General features: G+C 60.9%; 4 protein-coding genes across 4 annotated transcripts; all 4 read left to right on the forward strand.

Annotated features, from left to right (window-relative positions):
• Positions 1-35: 35 nt before the first annotated feature.
• Positions 36-5,351, forward strand: JKF63_07414 (uncharacterized protein; the record flags this gene model as incomplete). Its single annotated transcript, XM_067903353.1, has 1 exon — positions 36-5,351. The coding sequence occupies one exon, from the start codon at positions 36-38 to the stop codon at positions 5,349-5,351; it is 5,316 nt and encodes a 1,771-aa protein (XP_067759663.1).
• Positions 5,352-6,117: 766 nt separating this feature from the next.
• Positions 6,118-6,744, forward strand: JKF63_07415 (uncharacterized protein; the record flags this gene model as incomplete). The annotated part of the gene is made up of 1 exon (XM_067903354.1): positions 6,118-6,744. One exon carries the CDS (start codon positions 6,118-6,120, stop codon positions 6,742-6,744), a length of 627 nt encoding a protein of 208 aa, XP_067759664.1.
• Positions 6,745-7,825: 1,081 nt separating this feature from the next.
• On the forward strand, positions 7,826-13,741 carry JKF63_07416 (uncharacterized protein; the record flags this gene model as incomplete). The annotated part of the gene is made up of 1 exon (XM_067903355.1): positions 7,826-13,741. One exon carries the CDS (start codon positions 7,826-7,828, stop codon positions 13,739-13,741), a length of 5,916 nt encoding a protein of 1,971 aa, XP_067759665.1.
• Positions 13,742-14,513: 772 nt separating this feature from the next.
• JKF63_07417 (uncharacterized protein) lies at positions 14,514-15,353 on the forward strand (the record flags this gene model as incomplete). The annotated part of the gene is made up of 1 exon (XM_067903356.1): positions 14,514-15,353. One exon carries the CDS (start codon positions 14,514-14,516, stop codon positions 15,351-15,353), a length of 840 nt encoding a protein of 279 aa, XP_067759666.1.
• Positions 15,354-15,815: the final 462 nt, after the last annotated feature.

Here is a 15,815-nt window from a genome sequence, read left to right on the forward strand (position 1 = left end):
CCTCCCCTCCGCTGCCTGTCCCACAACTGCCTTCAATGCTTTCCTTCCGAGATATCGTGGCAACACGCGATGACGCCGATGTCCTGCGCGCCAGTCTGGCGGAGCTGAGCCAACGCCGCCACGCGAAACAACAGGAAGCGCGGGAGCAGGAATGGCGGGAGCGCAACCTGTCCCTTGACCAAGAGGTGAACAGTTGGGGTACCTTGCAGGAGATCGCCTACCGTCGTGACGTGCTCAACACGTGGGCACGCCAGTACCCGATGCTGCGAGAGGCTGTTGCACACTTGGTGACCGCCTCGTCGAACGCCACAGCCACCGCCTCTTCGCTGACAGCGCCGACAAAGTTCTCTGTCGCTCAAACAGTTCGTCGGCCATACCCGCCGATCTGGCAAATACTGGCGGGCACCGTTCCATCTGAGTTTTACGCGCACAACGCGGCCGTGGACGTGTCGCGGCGGTTGCCAACCCCTCCCGCCCCGCTGCTGCCGGTGCCGCGGCCTCAACCCGCCACCACCGTGGCGATGCAAGACTGCAGCGCCGACTCATGTCTGGTACGGATCCTTTGGGAAGCGGTGCAAGCGACAGACATCCCTGTTTCACCTCAGCCGTCGTCGTACTTGCTGCACCCCTCACACCCTCCCGGGAGCAGTCGTCACGTGCAGACTACGCCACAGCGCGTGCTGGCGCGGTGGCCTCGGGGCAAGCCCGCATCAGCCAAGGCGGCAGCCGTCCTGCGCTCTATCGGCATCGAAGAGCGCAAGCGAGAGAAATGGAGCCGGCATGTGCGCGTGCAGCAACAGCGCGACGAGGTGCGGCACGACCGCTCCGCAACCTCAGCGATAGCCTCGGAACGTCTGACAACGAGCGTGGACAGCGCAGAGTCCTCCACCAAGGCGATGGTGGAGGACGAGTCCTACTCAGCACTCTCAGGGGTGACTCCTGGGGTCGCTTGTGACAGCGCCAATGGCGGTGGCGGCACTACTGATGCAGCTGAGAATGCCTTGGGTCACGAGCTCTACTGGCCGGCGTACATCACCCGCGTTCGGGCGCTCTTCACAGGCGCGGTGTGTCTCCAGGACACCTTCCAGGGCCTCGGCGAACTGCAGGGGTATGATGAGTTCGAACCGGTCCTCGCCTTGGCGCTAGTAAGCCCGCTGCGCATCGTCGTTGACGTGGTCTTCGCCATTGATGAGACCAGTGAAGCGATCGGCCTGTCCATCGATCCCGTCGTTCATATCGATCCGACGTCTTCGGGCGCAGACATGAGCCTGTCAACCAGCCGAGAGAACGGTGGACTTCAACGTGCCAGTGTCGTAAGTGGGCGCGGCAGCAGCATGGGCACGCGTGATCATCTGACTCCTGGCCGCCGCAGCCCTCCACCACTCGACACGGCCTCCGCCATGGCAACGGACAAATACCCTGTGCTTTTACCTTCATCACTCCCACAGGTGCTCTCCGACCTCAACTATGCCTTCACAATGGAATCGACGACCGGTGCTGCTGCTGGGCCTGCTAGCGGCGGCAATGGAGACCTTCGTCACACCGCCTCCCAGGGAAAGTACTCTGCAGGCGATCTCACCACCGCCAGCGCTGCAGTGCTGCGCCGCAGCGCTCTCTCTAACAATCCAATACCCCTCTACACAATCTTGGCAGGTCCTGTGAGCCAGACACACTCAATCGTGCTGCTTCGCCCCACCCCAGAACTCGTGTGTGCTGCCCGCGCACGGGCACTGCAGGAGCTGGAGAAGCGATGGCTGCGACTTCGTGAGGCCCTCGCTGGTCGTCTAGTGGCATACGAAGACCAAACACCAACTATGGTGGCGGTGCAGTCACACGCGGCGGCAACGACGCCTCCGCCAGCGACTCCGACTCCGACTCCGGCTCCAAGTACGCCGCTGATGACAGACACAGCGACCACCACGGGCGCGCTGCTCTCGCACTGGAGCTTGCAGCTGCCGTCATACGTCATCTCAATGAGGGTGCCTGACGTTGACACGCCTGCCCGTCCGTTGATCGACTGCAGTGCGCGGCAGGACGAAGGGCCTCCTGCCAAACCGGCAGGGGCCAAGTCTCTGACGGAGGAGGAGATGCGGTGCCAAACGCGACTACCGCAGCAGCAGAACCGCATCGTGAGCAGCGGAAGGCGGCAGCGATTTATTCTCCTCCCCCCCTCCTTGTGTGTCTCACATCCAGCGGACCCTGACCTGGGCGGCGATCAACGCGCGCACTCACAACCGAGTAGCAGGAAGCAATCCCCGCGTGGTGGCACCGGTGCTCGAGGCGATGGGGAAGGAGCGGCAGCCGCACCGACGGCGCCGGCGGCACCGCGGTCTATGCACACGCGGGGCGCGGATCGAGGAGCCCGGTACATCAATGACACCTCAACTTACGGCGATGACCACTTTGACACGCACAGCAGTGGTCCAAAGCGAACCTCTGCCCCTATCGAGCCTCACCGAGAGGCCATGGTTTTGCACACTCCACTAGACTCGATATCCCCTTGCTCACCGCCTTCGTCCGATGGACGCAACATGCGATCAGCCCATGGCTCCTCCTCCCACTTGGACTTGCTGCACAGCGGACCATCATCAGAGTATCACTGGACCTCAACAACGGAGAAAGGCCCTCTCCCAGCCGCCGTGCGCGTCACCACGAAATCATTGCAGTCAATGGAGGTGGCAGATTGCGCGAAAAAACCTTCACCGTTGCCAACACACGGATTACGGCTGTCGAGGGAAATTAACCGTGTCGGCAGCGCCGCTGCCGCTGACGTTGTGGGCAGCGCATTCCTTCCATCCACCCTTCCGCCATCTCTGCGCAGCCGCCCCAATCACAGCGGCCCTCCAATCGACGCTAATGAGACCGCGCAGCTGAGCCGTCGTGGCAGCGAGGCCGTCGCCGACAGCCCGCACAGTCGTACGTGCAGTGGAGGGGGGGCGTACTCGGCCATTCTCTCTGCCTCTGCGCCATCTATCCCTGAATCGCATCCCATGTCAGCGCTGCGAGAAGCAAGCATGACAGCGAACCTCTTCTGGGATACTCGAAACACGAGTAACGACACTGCAAACCCACTGAGGAACACCGGCGGCGGCGGTGGTGGTGATGATGAGCACGCACACACTCTCGCTGGTAGAATCAGAGCAGCGCCGTCGACCTTGTCACTGCATGCGAACGAGTCGACAACGGTTCACCCGCCGCACACCTCGCGGCTGGAGGAAGAAAGGACACTTATAATTCCCAACCTCAGCTTCCTCACCACCACAGATACGCGAGGGAACACCGGCGGCAGCTCCTCCACGACGACGGTCACGCAGTGCTCCGCGATGTCGAGCCCCGCCTTCCCGCCATCACACGCCGCATCGCCCCTCTCAAAACAAAACCGTGTCAGTGACGCCGTCACGCAACCGTACGCCAAACATGACAGCCACACATTATCCGGTGTAGGTTGCCTCGCTAGTTTGCAGCTTCATGCACACCTGTCCCTCGCAGAACAGGACAGCAGCCGCAGCAGCACCACAGACGTCGCGACTAAGCGCTCCGTCACACAACCGCCAGTACAGTCGCCGGGGCTGCCGCCCCAGCACACCCCAAGGCTGAGCAACGGCGATGTAGGCTCTGCCACCCTAGATCACACACGTCGGCCCAACAACGAGGTTTTGGTAGACGGCAAGAAGAGTGAGGATGCACTGGGAGACGTGCCGAGGCGTAGCAGCACCCACTTCGAAGCGTATGCTGCACCACATGCCACTGCTTCGGCGTCCTCACCTTCGAGCAGCAATAGTGGTGTGCTCAGTGGGACAGCGGCGTACTCGGAGAGGTGTCCGACGAGCTCCCCTTCCGCGCCCGTGCCACTGCGTGATCAGCAGCGCCTGCAGCTGCGCAACCTGGAGCATGATCAGCGGCTGCAGTCGCCGCGTCGCACGTTGTTGCAGCAAGGGCCCGACATCAATGCCTCGAGCAAAGCTCGCAGCGGCGCGAGCGGTGCTGCTCTTGCGCCACAGCCCAGTAATAGAGTGGTGGTTATAGAAATAGATCCGCAACCGGACCCCCACTATTCTCGACACCGCTCACTGGATGCCGGACGTCCGGCCAGCGGCTGGCATAGAGAGCGCAGTCCTCCTATCCAGAGCAACGCCCACTGGTTGGGAACGACGGCATCTGCAACAAACTCTGCAGTACCCCATGGCGGCAGCAGCAGCAGCAGCAGCAGCACCGGCGGCGGCTGGGACTCAAGTGGTCAAGGAACAGGAGGACACAGTCCCCTGCCGCGCCGCCCTCAGTCACCGGCGCCGTCGTTAACCGCACCCAGTATGAAGGATGACGCACCGGAAGCCGTACCACACCGAACATCAGCGGGATCGAAGCCGACTCTTTCATCACCGGTAAGGATGCAGCCGTACTCGCAATATCTGAACAGCGCCTGCACGATGGACCCTGGCACTGGCGGGAAAGGCGATCGGCACGTATTGGTCGTCGCGATGGACGACCGTGCAGGGTACTCCTCGCAGCGGCAGCAGCGGTTCCCTGATTCTGGGTCTGTAGACGTGTCGCGCAGCGTGCTGGTTGGATCCGTCAACCATGAAGTGGAGCTGCCGGGTCCTCCCGTGTGCGTAGAGGAGGCCCCAACTCCACACCCACCGCCGCCGCAGGAACTGCAGTCATGCTTTAACGCTGCCAACGCCTCGGCCGCAGTGTCCGCTAGCGCTGGGGAGTTGGCAACAGACCTTGACCGCCTCAGCGAATACATGCGCATCAATCCGAGTGGGAAACGAGAGGCACATAGGGGAACCACTGTTTGTACGCCACGCCCCACAGGCAGCGGGGCCGCCTACTCGACGCACCACTCGTCTCGCGATGTCCAGCAAGAGAGCCCAGCTTCTTCATCCCCATCGACCCTCTCCTCCACGACATCTTTGTCACCTTCGCCGAGAAGGCCGTACGCCATGCCGCGCCAAGTTCGACCCGTGCGACGGAAGCGCGAGAAGAGAAGGAGCACCGAAAAATATGACGCAGCGAACGCAGTGAACCCGGCGGCCTCGCCGTGTGACGCCCACGATGCTCCACACACTACGACCTGCCAGTCCCCGCGAAGGGGTTGTGGCTTCGACAGAGGTGACTTCGCCGCTCCCGTAATGAAGCGCGGGTCTTCCTCAGAGAGGCACTACCGAGACCACCACCATGACGTCTCACCCTCGCCCCAGTCGTCTAGTACGCACAAGCACATGGTTCTCGTGCGTCGCGTAGTGCGTCGGCGCCGGAGCGAAGTATTTGTGGAAGAGGGTGGAAAACTGGTTCACCGTGCCCCCATGACGGTACTCCATCCCACACCCAACGGCGGCAGGCAGGACTGAGGGAGAGGATGGAGCGACACACTCCGCTCCACTCCGCACACGTCTCGAGAGCATCAAGCACTCCTCGGGACACGTCATCGGAACTCTCATGCGTAGCAGCGTTGGCGGAGCAGGGGAGAGAGGGGGGGGGGTATAGGAAAAAGATAGACAACCACCACCCGCTTGCCCCCCCCCCCCTCCGAACCTCATCGCTGTCACACACATACACACATACACACAGACATTACGTTATTACATGGGCACATGAGTTGTACGTAAGCGGTGAAGACAACACGACACAAAACATTTATATATATATATATATACATATAATACATATGTATATAGAGAGTATATATAATATTGGACGGCCGCATCTGCTACTCCTGAAAAAAAAAAGCTGTGACGAACGCCACTTGTCCCTCCAACCCACTCACACAATCCCCTCTCCCTCCCTCCCTCTGGTGCGCTCCCTCTTCGCTGCCCATCGGTCCACATTCGTTCGACTGGATCCCCAATGCACACACTCCTATCACCTCACTTTCCTTCTTCGTTGTCTGTCCGCGCCTATTGTACACGATTGCGACACTGACTTTATCATCCACTCAGCACGAATAGCAGCTGAGTAACGCGCAACGCGCAACCCACAAAATCGAGAGATTCGAATCCCCTCCATCCCCCACCCCCCTCCTCTCCTTCTTCACACACACACACACTCACACACACACACACACGCATAAAACACGGGGGGTACGCCAAAAAGGCGTGGTTTCACTTATAAGCGGCCATGCAGCGTGTAAGCCTTGCAGCAGTAGCGGCATCGATCTCTTCCGCCACTTCCTCTTCGGGGGAAGCGGCGGCAACTCTGGTCACACCGTCGCGTAGCTTCCGAAAGGAGCTCTTCGAGGGCCCCCTCGACCTCAAACCGGGTGAGCGCAATGCCCGCAAGGGTCCGCCGGTGGCCCACAGCCTTCCGGTCTACAAGACGACGCACAAACTGCACAGCTCCGTGCGATGGAAAAACGCGAACCTTGTGGCGAACGTCGCCGGTGGCCAAGACTACCGCCTGCGCGAAACTCAAGGCGAGGGCACCTTCGATGAGACAGGCATGTACCGTGACTGGCTCTACGGTGATGAGCGGCGCTACGCGAACTACGTTGGTCTGATCCTCGGCGGACTCGCCATCGCACTCTTTTGGTACACGGTGCGAATGATCGGCACCGAGACGTGGGATATCCCCACCCCAGTGCTGGCCTCGCAGCGCAAGCGGCTTGCCAAGGAGGCGGCTGAGAGCGACGCCCATGCTAGCGGCAACGCCGTGGCAGACGTGGCCGTGCCGCTAACCGAAAAGGAACTTCGACAGGATGCGCTGGCGATGCTGAAGCGCCCGACGACGGTGTCAAAGAGCAGCTAACCTGGCGCCAGGAGAGGGAGAGGGGGAGAGAGAGAGGGGGGAGGGGTCAATGGTATCTATGACCGCAGTGTGTGTGTGTGTGGTACCACTCTGGTCTGTCGCTCTGTGTCCCTCCCCTCCTTCCCTCCTTCGTTGGCGCGTCGTTTGGGCGCTCTATATAAATACGTGTTGGCTCTCCCATCCCATCACAACAATTCAAAGAAACAAAAATATATCTATTATTATTATTATCTCCCCCAACAAAAAAAAAATTCACACGCCCCCCCCCTATGCTGTGCGAGGGAATCTCTGGGGCCACTCTCCCCCCCCCCCCGATCACTTCCACTTCTTCCCTCATCCAATGCCGCTGTTACGTGTAGGTGGACACGGTGGGCGTCATGAGAGGTGCTTTGAGCACTGTTGATGTTCTTCTACAGAAACTCAGGAATGACACCACTCAGAACACTTCCACGAGAAGAACTCTATGAAGTAGTGCGCGCATGGGCGAAGGGGAAGGGGAGGGGGAGGGTGCAGGGGATGCTCTGAGAGGCAATTTCTTGTAGTGGCTCTATGTGTCCACTTCTGACGGCCTTCAGCAAGGTAATACACTACTTGCAAGGATGGATGCCACTCTCTCCTCACACCAACTCCCCCTGTTTTCTCTCTCCTCTCTCTCTGTCTCCCCCCCCCTCCCCCTCTTTTTGTTTTTCACTCATCCCTCCATTGCTCTCCCTCTCGCGCACGCCTCCACCACCATCTTGGATACCGTAGTAGTGCGACCACGCCTTTAACGCCTACTCGTCTCGTCAAGTATTAGCAAAAAAAAAGGGAGGGAAGCAGCAGGCCAATCGCTCACCCACGCGTTTTTTTTTTGGTAGTGAGAGCAAGTCAGCAAAAATCTTCAGCACTAGCGCTCACCCGCCCTCTTTTTTTTTTGCAGCGTGTGTCTGTGTGTGTCTGTCTCTGTGTGTGTGTGTGTGTCTGTCTCTGTGTGTGTGTCTGTGTCTGTGTGTCTGTCTGTGTGTGTCATACATGATTGTCCACTTTGGTGTTTACTCTCGAGCTTTTTTTTGAAGAAAAAAACAAAAAAAGGGGCGGTCGCATGAACCACAACGGCGCATTTGAGAGAGTGGATGGCACCGACGCCGCCGGCGCTGCAGCAGCAGCAGCAGCAGCTGTCGTCGTGCCTGTGAACCAGACGCTGTTGTACCACCAAACTTTGATTCCAACGCAAAGCGTTACCCACGCCATTGAGGGCTCGTTCACGCTTCCAGACGCGGATGACATTGTTCTGATCCGCCACGACGTGCTCGAGTTATGGCGACTGTACGCAGAAGACGCGAACGGTGGCGTCGAGTGTGTTTGCCGCACCCCATTGATGTCTGCGGTGTACGCTGCAGTGGCTGTGCCAACGAGCGCTTCGTTGATGGCGAAAGCTGGGGGCACAAGCAGCGCCTCGTCACCGGGCAGTAACGCTGCCGGCGTGCTGGACGACGTATCTGCGACGGCGCACCGCAGTGGTCTGCACTACCTCGCCGTGACAAGTGAGACCGGTTATGTGACGCTGCTGCGGTACCAGCTGGACGAACCACCGGTGCCGACGCGCCTGTCCTACGGCGACGACAGCGAAGATAGGCACGGCAACGGTGGTGGGAACAGTAGCGTCAGCGGCGGTGCTACGATGCTCGTCACCACATCCTTGAAAGGTCGGTTTATCAAAGTGAGCGAGGTGTGCCTTGGCCGGAGTGGGACACGTCTCACCGTCCCGGGGGCCCGCATGGCCGTCGACCCTGCCGGAACAGCGCTCTTAATCACAGCGCTGATGCGTACAAAGACATTGGTGCCCATCACCGTGAGTGAAACCTGGGATCCGGTCAAGAACGCTCATGTCCAAGGAGACGACGACGACGACGACGATGGTGGTGGAAGCGAAAGTGACGGCAGTGATGAGGAGGACGACGAGAAGGACGGAGGGGGGCATCAGCGCCGAGCCCCGGTGACAGGCCGCGAACTGCGTGCCGCGCGGCGCCGGCGGGCCGCCAGCGCGCGTCGGGCCAACGGCGCCATCAACCTCGGCACGCCAATCGAGGTGCAGCGCCAAACTGTATTGTACTCTGTCTGCGCCCTCGACGGTTACCTCGATCACGCTGTGTTTGCCGTGCTGGAGGAAGAAATCGTCGAAGAGCGTGACAGCGCCGCCGCGTCTGCCAGTCGCCCCGCCAACCCCGCCGCCGCTGCAGCTGAAGCTGGGGGTGGCACCTTTCTCAAGAGCAGCAGCACCAGCGGCGGTCCGGAGGCCGTTCTTCAGCACCACAAACACTTTGTGCTGTACGCCTACGTGCCGAGCCTGAAGCAAGTGCAGCGAACGCAGCTCGTTCACGTTCCACCGACGGCACACCGACTCATCGCTGTCCCTGCCGCGCCATACGGCCCAGGCGGCGTTCTTGTCTGCACGGACACGGAGCTCATCTGGTATGACGTGTCCGCCTCACAGCAGCAACAGAGCTCCGCCGCGATGTCTAACGGGCGCGTTGGCGTCTTCAAGTGCACCTACGCCTTCCCCCGCCGCCTAGACTGCACGGAGATGCTCTACGATCCCTCCATCATTCAGCACACGCTCACTCGCTTCGGTCGACGCTTTTTCTTGCTGCTGCAAGATGAGCACGGGGACCTCTACCGCGTTTTCTTGGAGGCGGGCGATGTGCAGCGCGCCTACGAGGCGCTGAGGACGCGTGAGCTGGCGCAGGCGAACCCGGAGTTCTTTTTGCAGCAGCAGCTGGCAGCTAACGGCGGTGCTGCGTCGGCACCGGTGGCAGTGCCACCGGTGCCGAACCCGCTCTCGGTGCATTACTTCGACACACTGCCGCCATCCTCGTCAATGGCGCTTTTTCGGCGCGGTTTCCTCTTCGTTGGCACCGAAGCGGGGCCGCTTCATGGGCTGTACAAGATTAAAAGCAACGGCTACACGGCAGATCGAGAGTACATTGTGAAGCGCGTGCGGCGAGAGAGGACACTGCCAATGGCGTCGTCGACAAAGACAGAGAAAACGGACAGTGTCACAAAAAAAAGTGACGACAGCGGCGATCGGAAGCGCCCGCGCGCAGCGGAGGCTGCGAGCGCTGCCGTCAAGCCAGAGCCGCCGGCGACCAGCAGCAGCAGCGCTGCGTCGTCCATGCCGCCCCCGCTTCCACGCATCAAGAAGGAGCCCACCGATAGCAACGAAAGTGACGCAGTATCGGCTGCGTCTGCCGCTACCGCCATGGGGCCGCCAGCTGCCTCAACCGCCGCGGCGTCGTCGCTCAAAACTCCGCTGGAGGTGCGCGTCATCAAAGTCTACCAGCCGCACCGTCGTCCACAGCACGTCGTTCAGCTACAGAGCTTCCCAAACACACCAGCCATCACCAATTTTACCTCGCACCTCACCTCCTCCACCTCAGCTACGGCGACCGCGCCGGACGGGGCGGATCACACGATCAGCTCAAGTGGTGAGCAGGCGCCATCGACGGAGCCGTCAAGTGGACAGGCAGAGATCTACTTCAGTTACGTGGGTGGGCGGGGAGCCGAGAGCGTACTTGTCCAGGCTCGCTACGGCTACGCCGCGAAGCTAGAGGGTCGCCAGGTTCTCCCGACCGTCTTCAATTGTGTGATCCCGTTGCCCTCTGCGCTATCCATGCAAAGTCTGGCGCGCCAGCAGCAGGCTGCCATCGAATCCGCAGCTGCTGCAGCGATGAAGCGGAGTTCAGACGATAAGACACCACGAAGCGCCGGCGGGGCAGCGCGTCAGCACGCGCAGCGCTTGAAAGCGCTACGGCAGCTCGCCGCGACCGTCAGCAGCGCGCGCGACCAGGTGAACACCGACCGCGTGTTGCTGTGTACGCGTCAGGGCACGACGGTGTACCGCATCGGCAGCTCAGTCGAGCAAGACACTCACTCGTCTTTCATTACTGCAGAGCGGACGCTCGCTGCGACAACGCTGCAATACGGCTGCGGCTACGTGCAGGTCACCCCGCGTGGCATTAACGTATTGAGCTGCACCGACACCGCCCCCGGCAGCGGTGAGGGCATGGGAACCGCATCCGTTCTGCCAGCGAGTTGGACGCATCCCCACGGCAACACCGTCCTGGCTGCCGCGGTGACCCCAACAACGGTACTGCTTTCTTTTCATCAGCGTGGCGGTATAGCCAGCTTTGACTTTGGCCTGGCAGGTACAGAGCTCCAGCAGCGCGACGTCCTGCCCACCTTCCCGCTCGCCCCCGTCGTTGCCTTGTTGCAGCCACCGGCGAGCGCCGTATCGACTGCCCTCCAGCGCGAGCTCCAGGCCCTCTTGTGGAACTCAAGCGCCGGGTCGCCGAGCTCGGCAGCGGCCGCAGCGGCCGCGTCAGCGGCGGCGGCTGCGGCCGCGGTGCAGACGGAACAGCTCGCGGCCATTGCGACAGTAAACCAAGAGGTGTATCTCGTCCACCCCCGAAAGCTGCGCGAGCCCCTCGAGAAAATCAACTGCCGTCGCAGCAGCAGCAGCAGCAGCGGTGACACGGGCTCTTCATCGGTGGCCGATGTGACCATCACCTCTCTCCTTTTGACGTACCTCAGTGACACGCGAGGCGGCAGTGACGCGGCAGCGGCGCTGATCGGCGGCGCGGGGCCACGCCGCAGCAAGGGCGCCAACCGCGCGCATGGTAGCGTAGGCGCCGCGCCGGGGCGACGCCAACTCCTCCTCTTCGTTGGCCATAGCGACGGTGTGGTGACGCGCTATGAACTCAACCAGTCATCCGCCAAGGTTACAGCCACGGCGGAGTTGTGGTGCGGCTCCCGCCCGTGCCAGCTCGTGGCAGGCGATGGCGAGACGTTCTGCTACGTCGTCTCAGGCGAGCGTACGTGGCGCTGCGAGATGCAGGATAGAAGTCTGAGAATGGCGCCCTACAGTTTCCCAACACGGCCGACATCTTTTGCGAGGTTTGTGCTGCCGTCTCGAGTCAGTTCAACCGCCGCCGCTGCGAACGACAGCGACTCGACGACGCTGAGGACGCAAGACAACGCGAAGGAGGAGGACGAGAACCCCCTTGCCCTGGTGGAGACCATCACCCTCGTTCCGCGGGAGCAGCAGCAGCAGGAAGTTGTGATCGCTGTGCATAACCGCGAGTTGGCCCTCTACGTGTCCAACACCGGCTCCGGGGGTGGTGGTGGTGGTGGCGGCGGCGGCCCCGGCTCTGGCGGGGTCGAGTACAGCTTCCAGCATCACTCGCTGCCACTGGCGGGTCGTCGGCTCCTACAGCACCCAACACGGGCAGCATATCTCATTCTCTGCGGCGTCGAGCACCGCAGCCACGGCCGCCAGGAGGCAGAGCGTCACCGTGCGGAGGACCGCGCCTTCCTCACGTCTCGCATGGCAGATAACCCACACGCCGAGGACCGCGGTGTCCTCTATGGCGAGGGGCTATACGGCGGGATCCCGTACACGGCGCCGCAGCGCTCTCTCGGACGGCCCAACGCATACCACAGCACGCTGCAGCTGTACCACCGCGATGCCCAGCGTCTGATGCCGCCCATCTACTTCGAGCCGAACGAAGCGATCACCTCCGTCGTGGTGGGCAGCTTTTTTAAGGAATTCGGCCGCGAACCGGTCGTCATAGTCGGCACAGCATCGTCGTACACGCACGGGGCCGGCTGCGGCACCGCTGCGTCGTGGCGGCAGGGCTTCCTGCGCACCTTTCGTTGCGCCAACAGCGGCAGCGGCGGTGGTGGTGGCGGCGCTGATGCGCTGCTGAAGCTGGAGTTGCTGCACAGCACGTATCTGCGGCCGGATGGCCCTGGCGGTGCTGTGAGCGGCACCGGCAAGGATCGCCGCACCGGTGCCAACGGAGGTGTTGTTGCGGCTGCTGCTGGCAGTGGAGGCCACGGGTCCGGCGAAGCTGGGAAGCCCGACTATCCCTCTGCGCTGTGCATCTGCGAGCCAGTGGGGCTGTTGTTTGTCGGTATGGGCTCGGCACAAGGTCTGCGCATCTACTCGTGGGGCAAGGAGCACCTCCTGCGCCGCCGACACCTGGCCAACACGCCGGGGCTGCGCATCACTGCCATCGACTATGTCTTCGCGTCCCCGCCGGGCAGCCGGAACTTAAACGCGCGCAACGTGTCCTTCTTCGCCACCGACCTCTACCAGTGCCCGTATGGGGACGCTGAGGGTATGCGGATGGCGCGAGAAAAACAGCTGCTGATCGTTTGCGGTACGGTGAACGCCTCCGTGTTCGTTGCCGCGCTGCAGCCTGGTAACCCCGCGCCCGCGGCCGCGCCTGGTGCCGCAGGAGCGACGACCGCAGCCACCCCATCATTTCTGCTGCAGATCATCACAGACAGCGTACCGCGACACATAACGAGTGTGGTGGTGGTGGACGAGCGCACCATCGCCGCGTCGGACCGCTTTGGCACGGTGGTGTTCCTGCGCATCCCGAAACACACACGCACCCAATTCGCTCAGCCTGTGCATCAACTACAGGAGGCGGAGCTCATCGCTGAGGAGGCATACCTGCGCACGCAGCAAACGTTCCACGAGGTTGCGCGGCACCACGTCGGCGAGCTCGTGACGGCACTACGTGTGCAGCCGCATGACCCCTCTCAGGGCACGGACCCGGCTCTCGCGACTAAAATTGTGTACTACTGCACCGCACTCGGCAGCCTCGGCGCGTATGTGCCACTGCTCTCGGAGGAGGACGGGGCGCTAGCGGCCTACCTGCAGCCGCTTCTGCACTCACACATGCGCCCGCTGCTCGGTCCACCCACCGCATTGCCGCCAACCTCGTACCTATCGCACCACGTGCTGGACGGCGATGTCGCACAGCTTTTGCGCAGCGGCTCCACCACGCCTTTCTCCGCAGCCGCCAAGGACGACGTCCTCGAGGCATTGGAGCGGCAAGTCAAGATGGAAGCGGCGCGTCGCAATGTCTTGGGGCTGCCAAAGCGCACACTGCCGTCTCTCTCGGAGCTCATTGCGAAGCAGCGTGCGCTACTCGCACTGCCGATATAAAAAGAGGACCGACATGAACCTATTAAAAAGGGAAAAAGAATATCATCAAGAACACGAAGGAGTAGTGGGGCCAAAAAAAAAAAATACGGCAGGTGTGTGTGTGTGTGTATGTGTGTGTGTGTGCACGTTGGAGTTTTGATAAATTATACCGCTCTAACTGAGCATCTATCATCGTTCCTTTTTTTCCTCCAATTAGAAATGTGGAGTACAACACACGAGAAGAGGGGGCCTCGAACGGTACACAACACAATACATGGAAACACAGACACACGTGCAAAGGATCAAATCAAAATGTGTAAGCCATGGCTCGCTGCGCTACGCCTCCACCACCCCCGCCTCCTGCAAGGTCTCACCACATCCCCTCCTCCCCCCCCGCCCCGCCCCGCCCCCTCCCGTCCCTCTCTCTCTCTTCCTCGTGTCGAATAACTGGAGCATCTCACAATAAAATTTAAAAAGCAAATGGAAAAAAAAACATGTGTGGCGTTTCCACACATCCCCCCATCCCCCACCCCTTTTTTTTTTGGGGGGGGGTCTCGCTCCGACGCTAACAACTTTGCATCCTCCTCCTCCCCCCCCCCCCCCCCCCCCTCACACCAGTCTCTCCCCCTCTCTTTTTCCCCTGTGCGGGTACTCCACTATCCATATGCCTGGCGAGACAAGAGCATCTCGCGCTCCTCTGCATCAGCAGCAACATACCGACACCAACACGTGCCTGCGAGACCCAATCCCTGCACCACGTCCAGTGATGAGCACTTTCCAAGCCCTGCGCTGGATGGCTCTCCTCACGGTGCTAACCCTTCTCTGTGACACGTCCACCGCCACCGCCGACACCGACATCCCGACCACAGTGACTGACGAGAGCACGCAGTATTTCGTGAAGCTGTGGGCCAACAAATATCCACTCAACTACGTGTGGGCCGGCAACGACATTTGCAGGTACGAAGGCATCTCCTGTGACACAGTGAAGCAGACCGTGACAATGCTGCTCCCCAAGATCGGCCTCACCGGCACCATCCCTGGCTTTGGCTCCAGGGCCGGCTTCTCGCCCGCCAATGTGCGTGTGATCACGATCAACCTCATGTTGAACGCAGATCTCACGGGCCCCTTCCCGGCGCACTACGGTCAGTTGACACAGCTGCAGGAACTTTACTTGATGGGCACGTCGCTGCGTGGCACCGTCCCGCAGTTGTGGAACAGCCTCCCTAACTTGGCTATTGTGGACGTGTCAAACACGAGGGCGTGCGGCAACCTGCCGGCCTGGGACGCCAGGAGCATGAGGTCGCTCAAATACATGAGCTTCAAAAATAACACCCGGATGAGGGGCTCCATCCCGGCAAGCCTCTCCACCTTCGGAGCCATCTCCTTCACCACTTCCGGTGCTCCACTCTGCGGCTGTGCACCCCCAGAGTTCTCGAGGAGCCTTCCTATGATGCTTCAGCTTGCTCGGGACCAGCCTCTGGTGAACTCGAATAACTGCACGACCGAAAACGCGTGCCTGGCCACGGACCTGAGCTGCAGCGTCTCGAATGCCGCCGCGCACGGCTACAGCCACACAAGCGTTGCAGCAGTGGTGACGAGCATTGTCGTGACGATGGCGTCGCTCCTCGCGTAAACCGTAGGAAAGACCCCGGCAGATACCCAAAAAAAAAGAGCACATGCACATATTCTCTAGTTTTTTCCTCCTCCTCATGGACATCAGTAAGTCTGGTTCGTGTGTGTGTGTGTGTCTCTCTCTCACCAGTTGCCTCTGCACTTAGGTGAGCGGGCAGGGGAACTGCAAGTTTGTAATACATGTCAATGAATGACCCCTGGACACGTCGCCACCTCTCGCTCTGCCGTGTTTCCTTCCACTGTTTTTTTTTTCATGCGGTGCTTCCCCCCTTCCACCACCACCACCACACATACACGCACCTTTTTGGGGGAGTGGCCTGGCTTGATGGGGAGGGGGAGGGGGGGGGGATGACGCCGCGAGTGGGACGGTGTTTCTCTTCCTCCTCCTCCTCCTCCTCTCTGTCCTCTCCCTCCATCGATCTCCATATCCACAAACACAAAACCGGGTGCACTAACTCTGTAG

This window comes from Porcisia hertigi, chromosome 5 (assembly GCF_017918235.1).
Source record: "Porcisia hertigi strain C119 chromosome 5, whole genome shotgun sequence".
Classification (NCBI taxonomy): Eukaryota; Euglenozoa; class Kinetoplastea; order Trypanosomatida; family Trypanosomatidae; genus Porcisia; species Porcisia hertigi.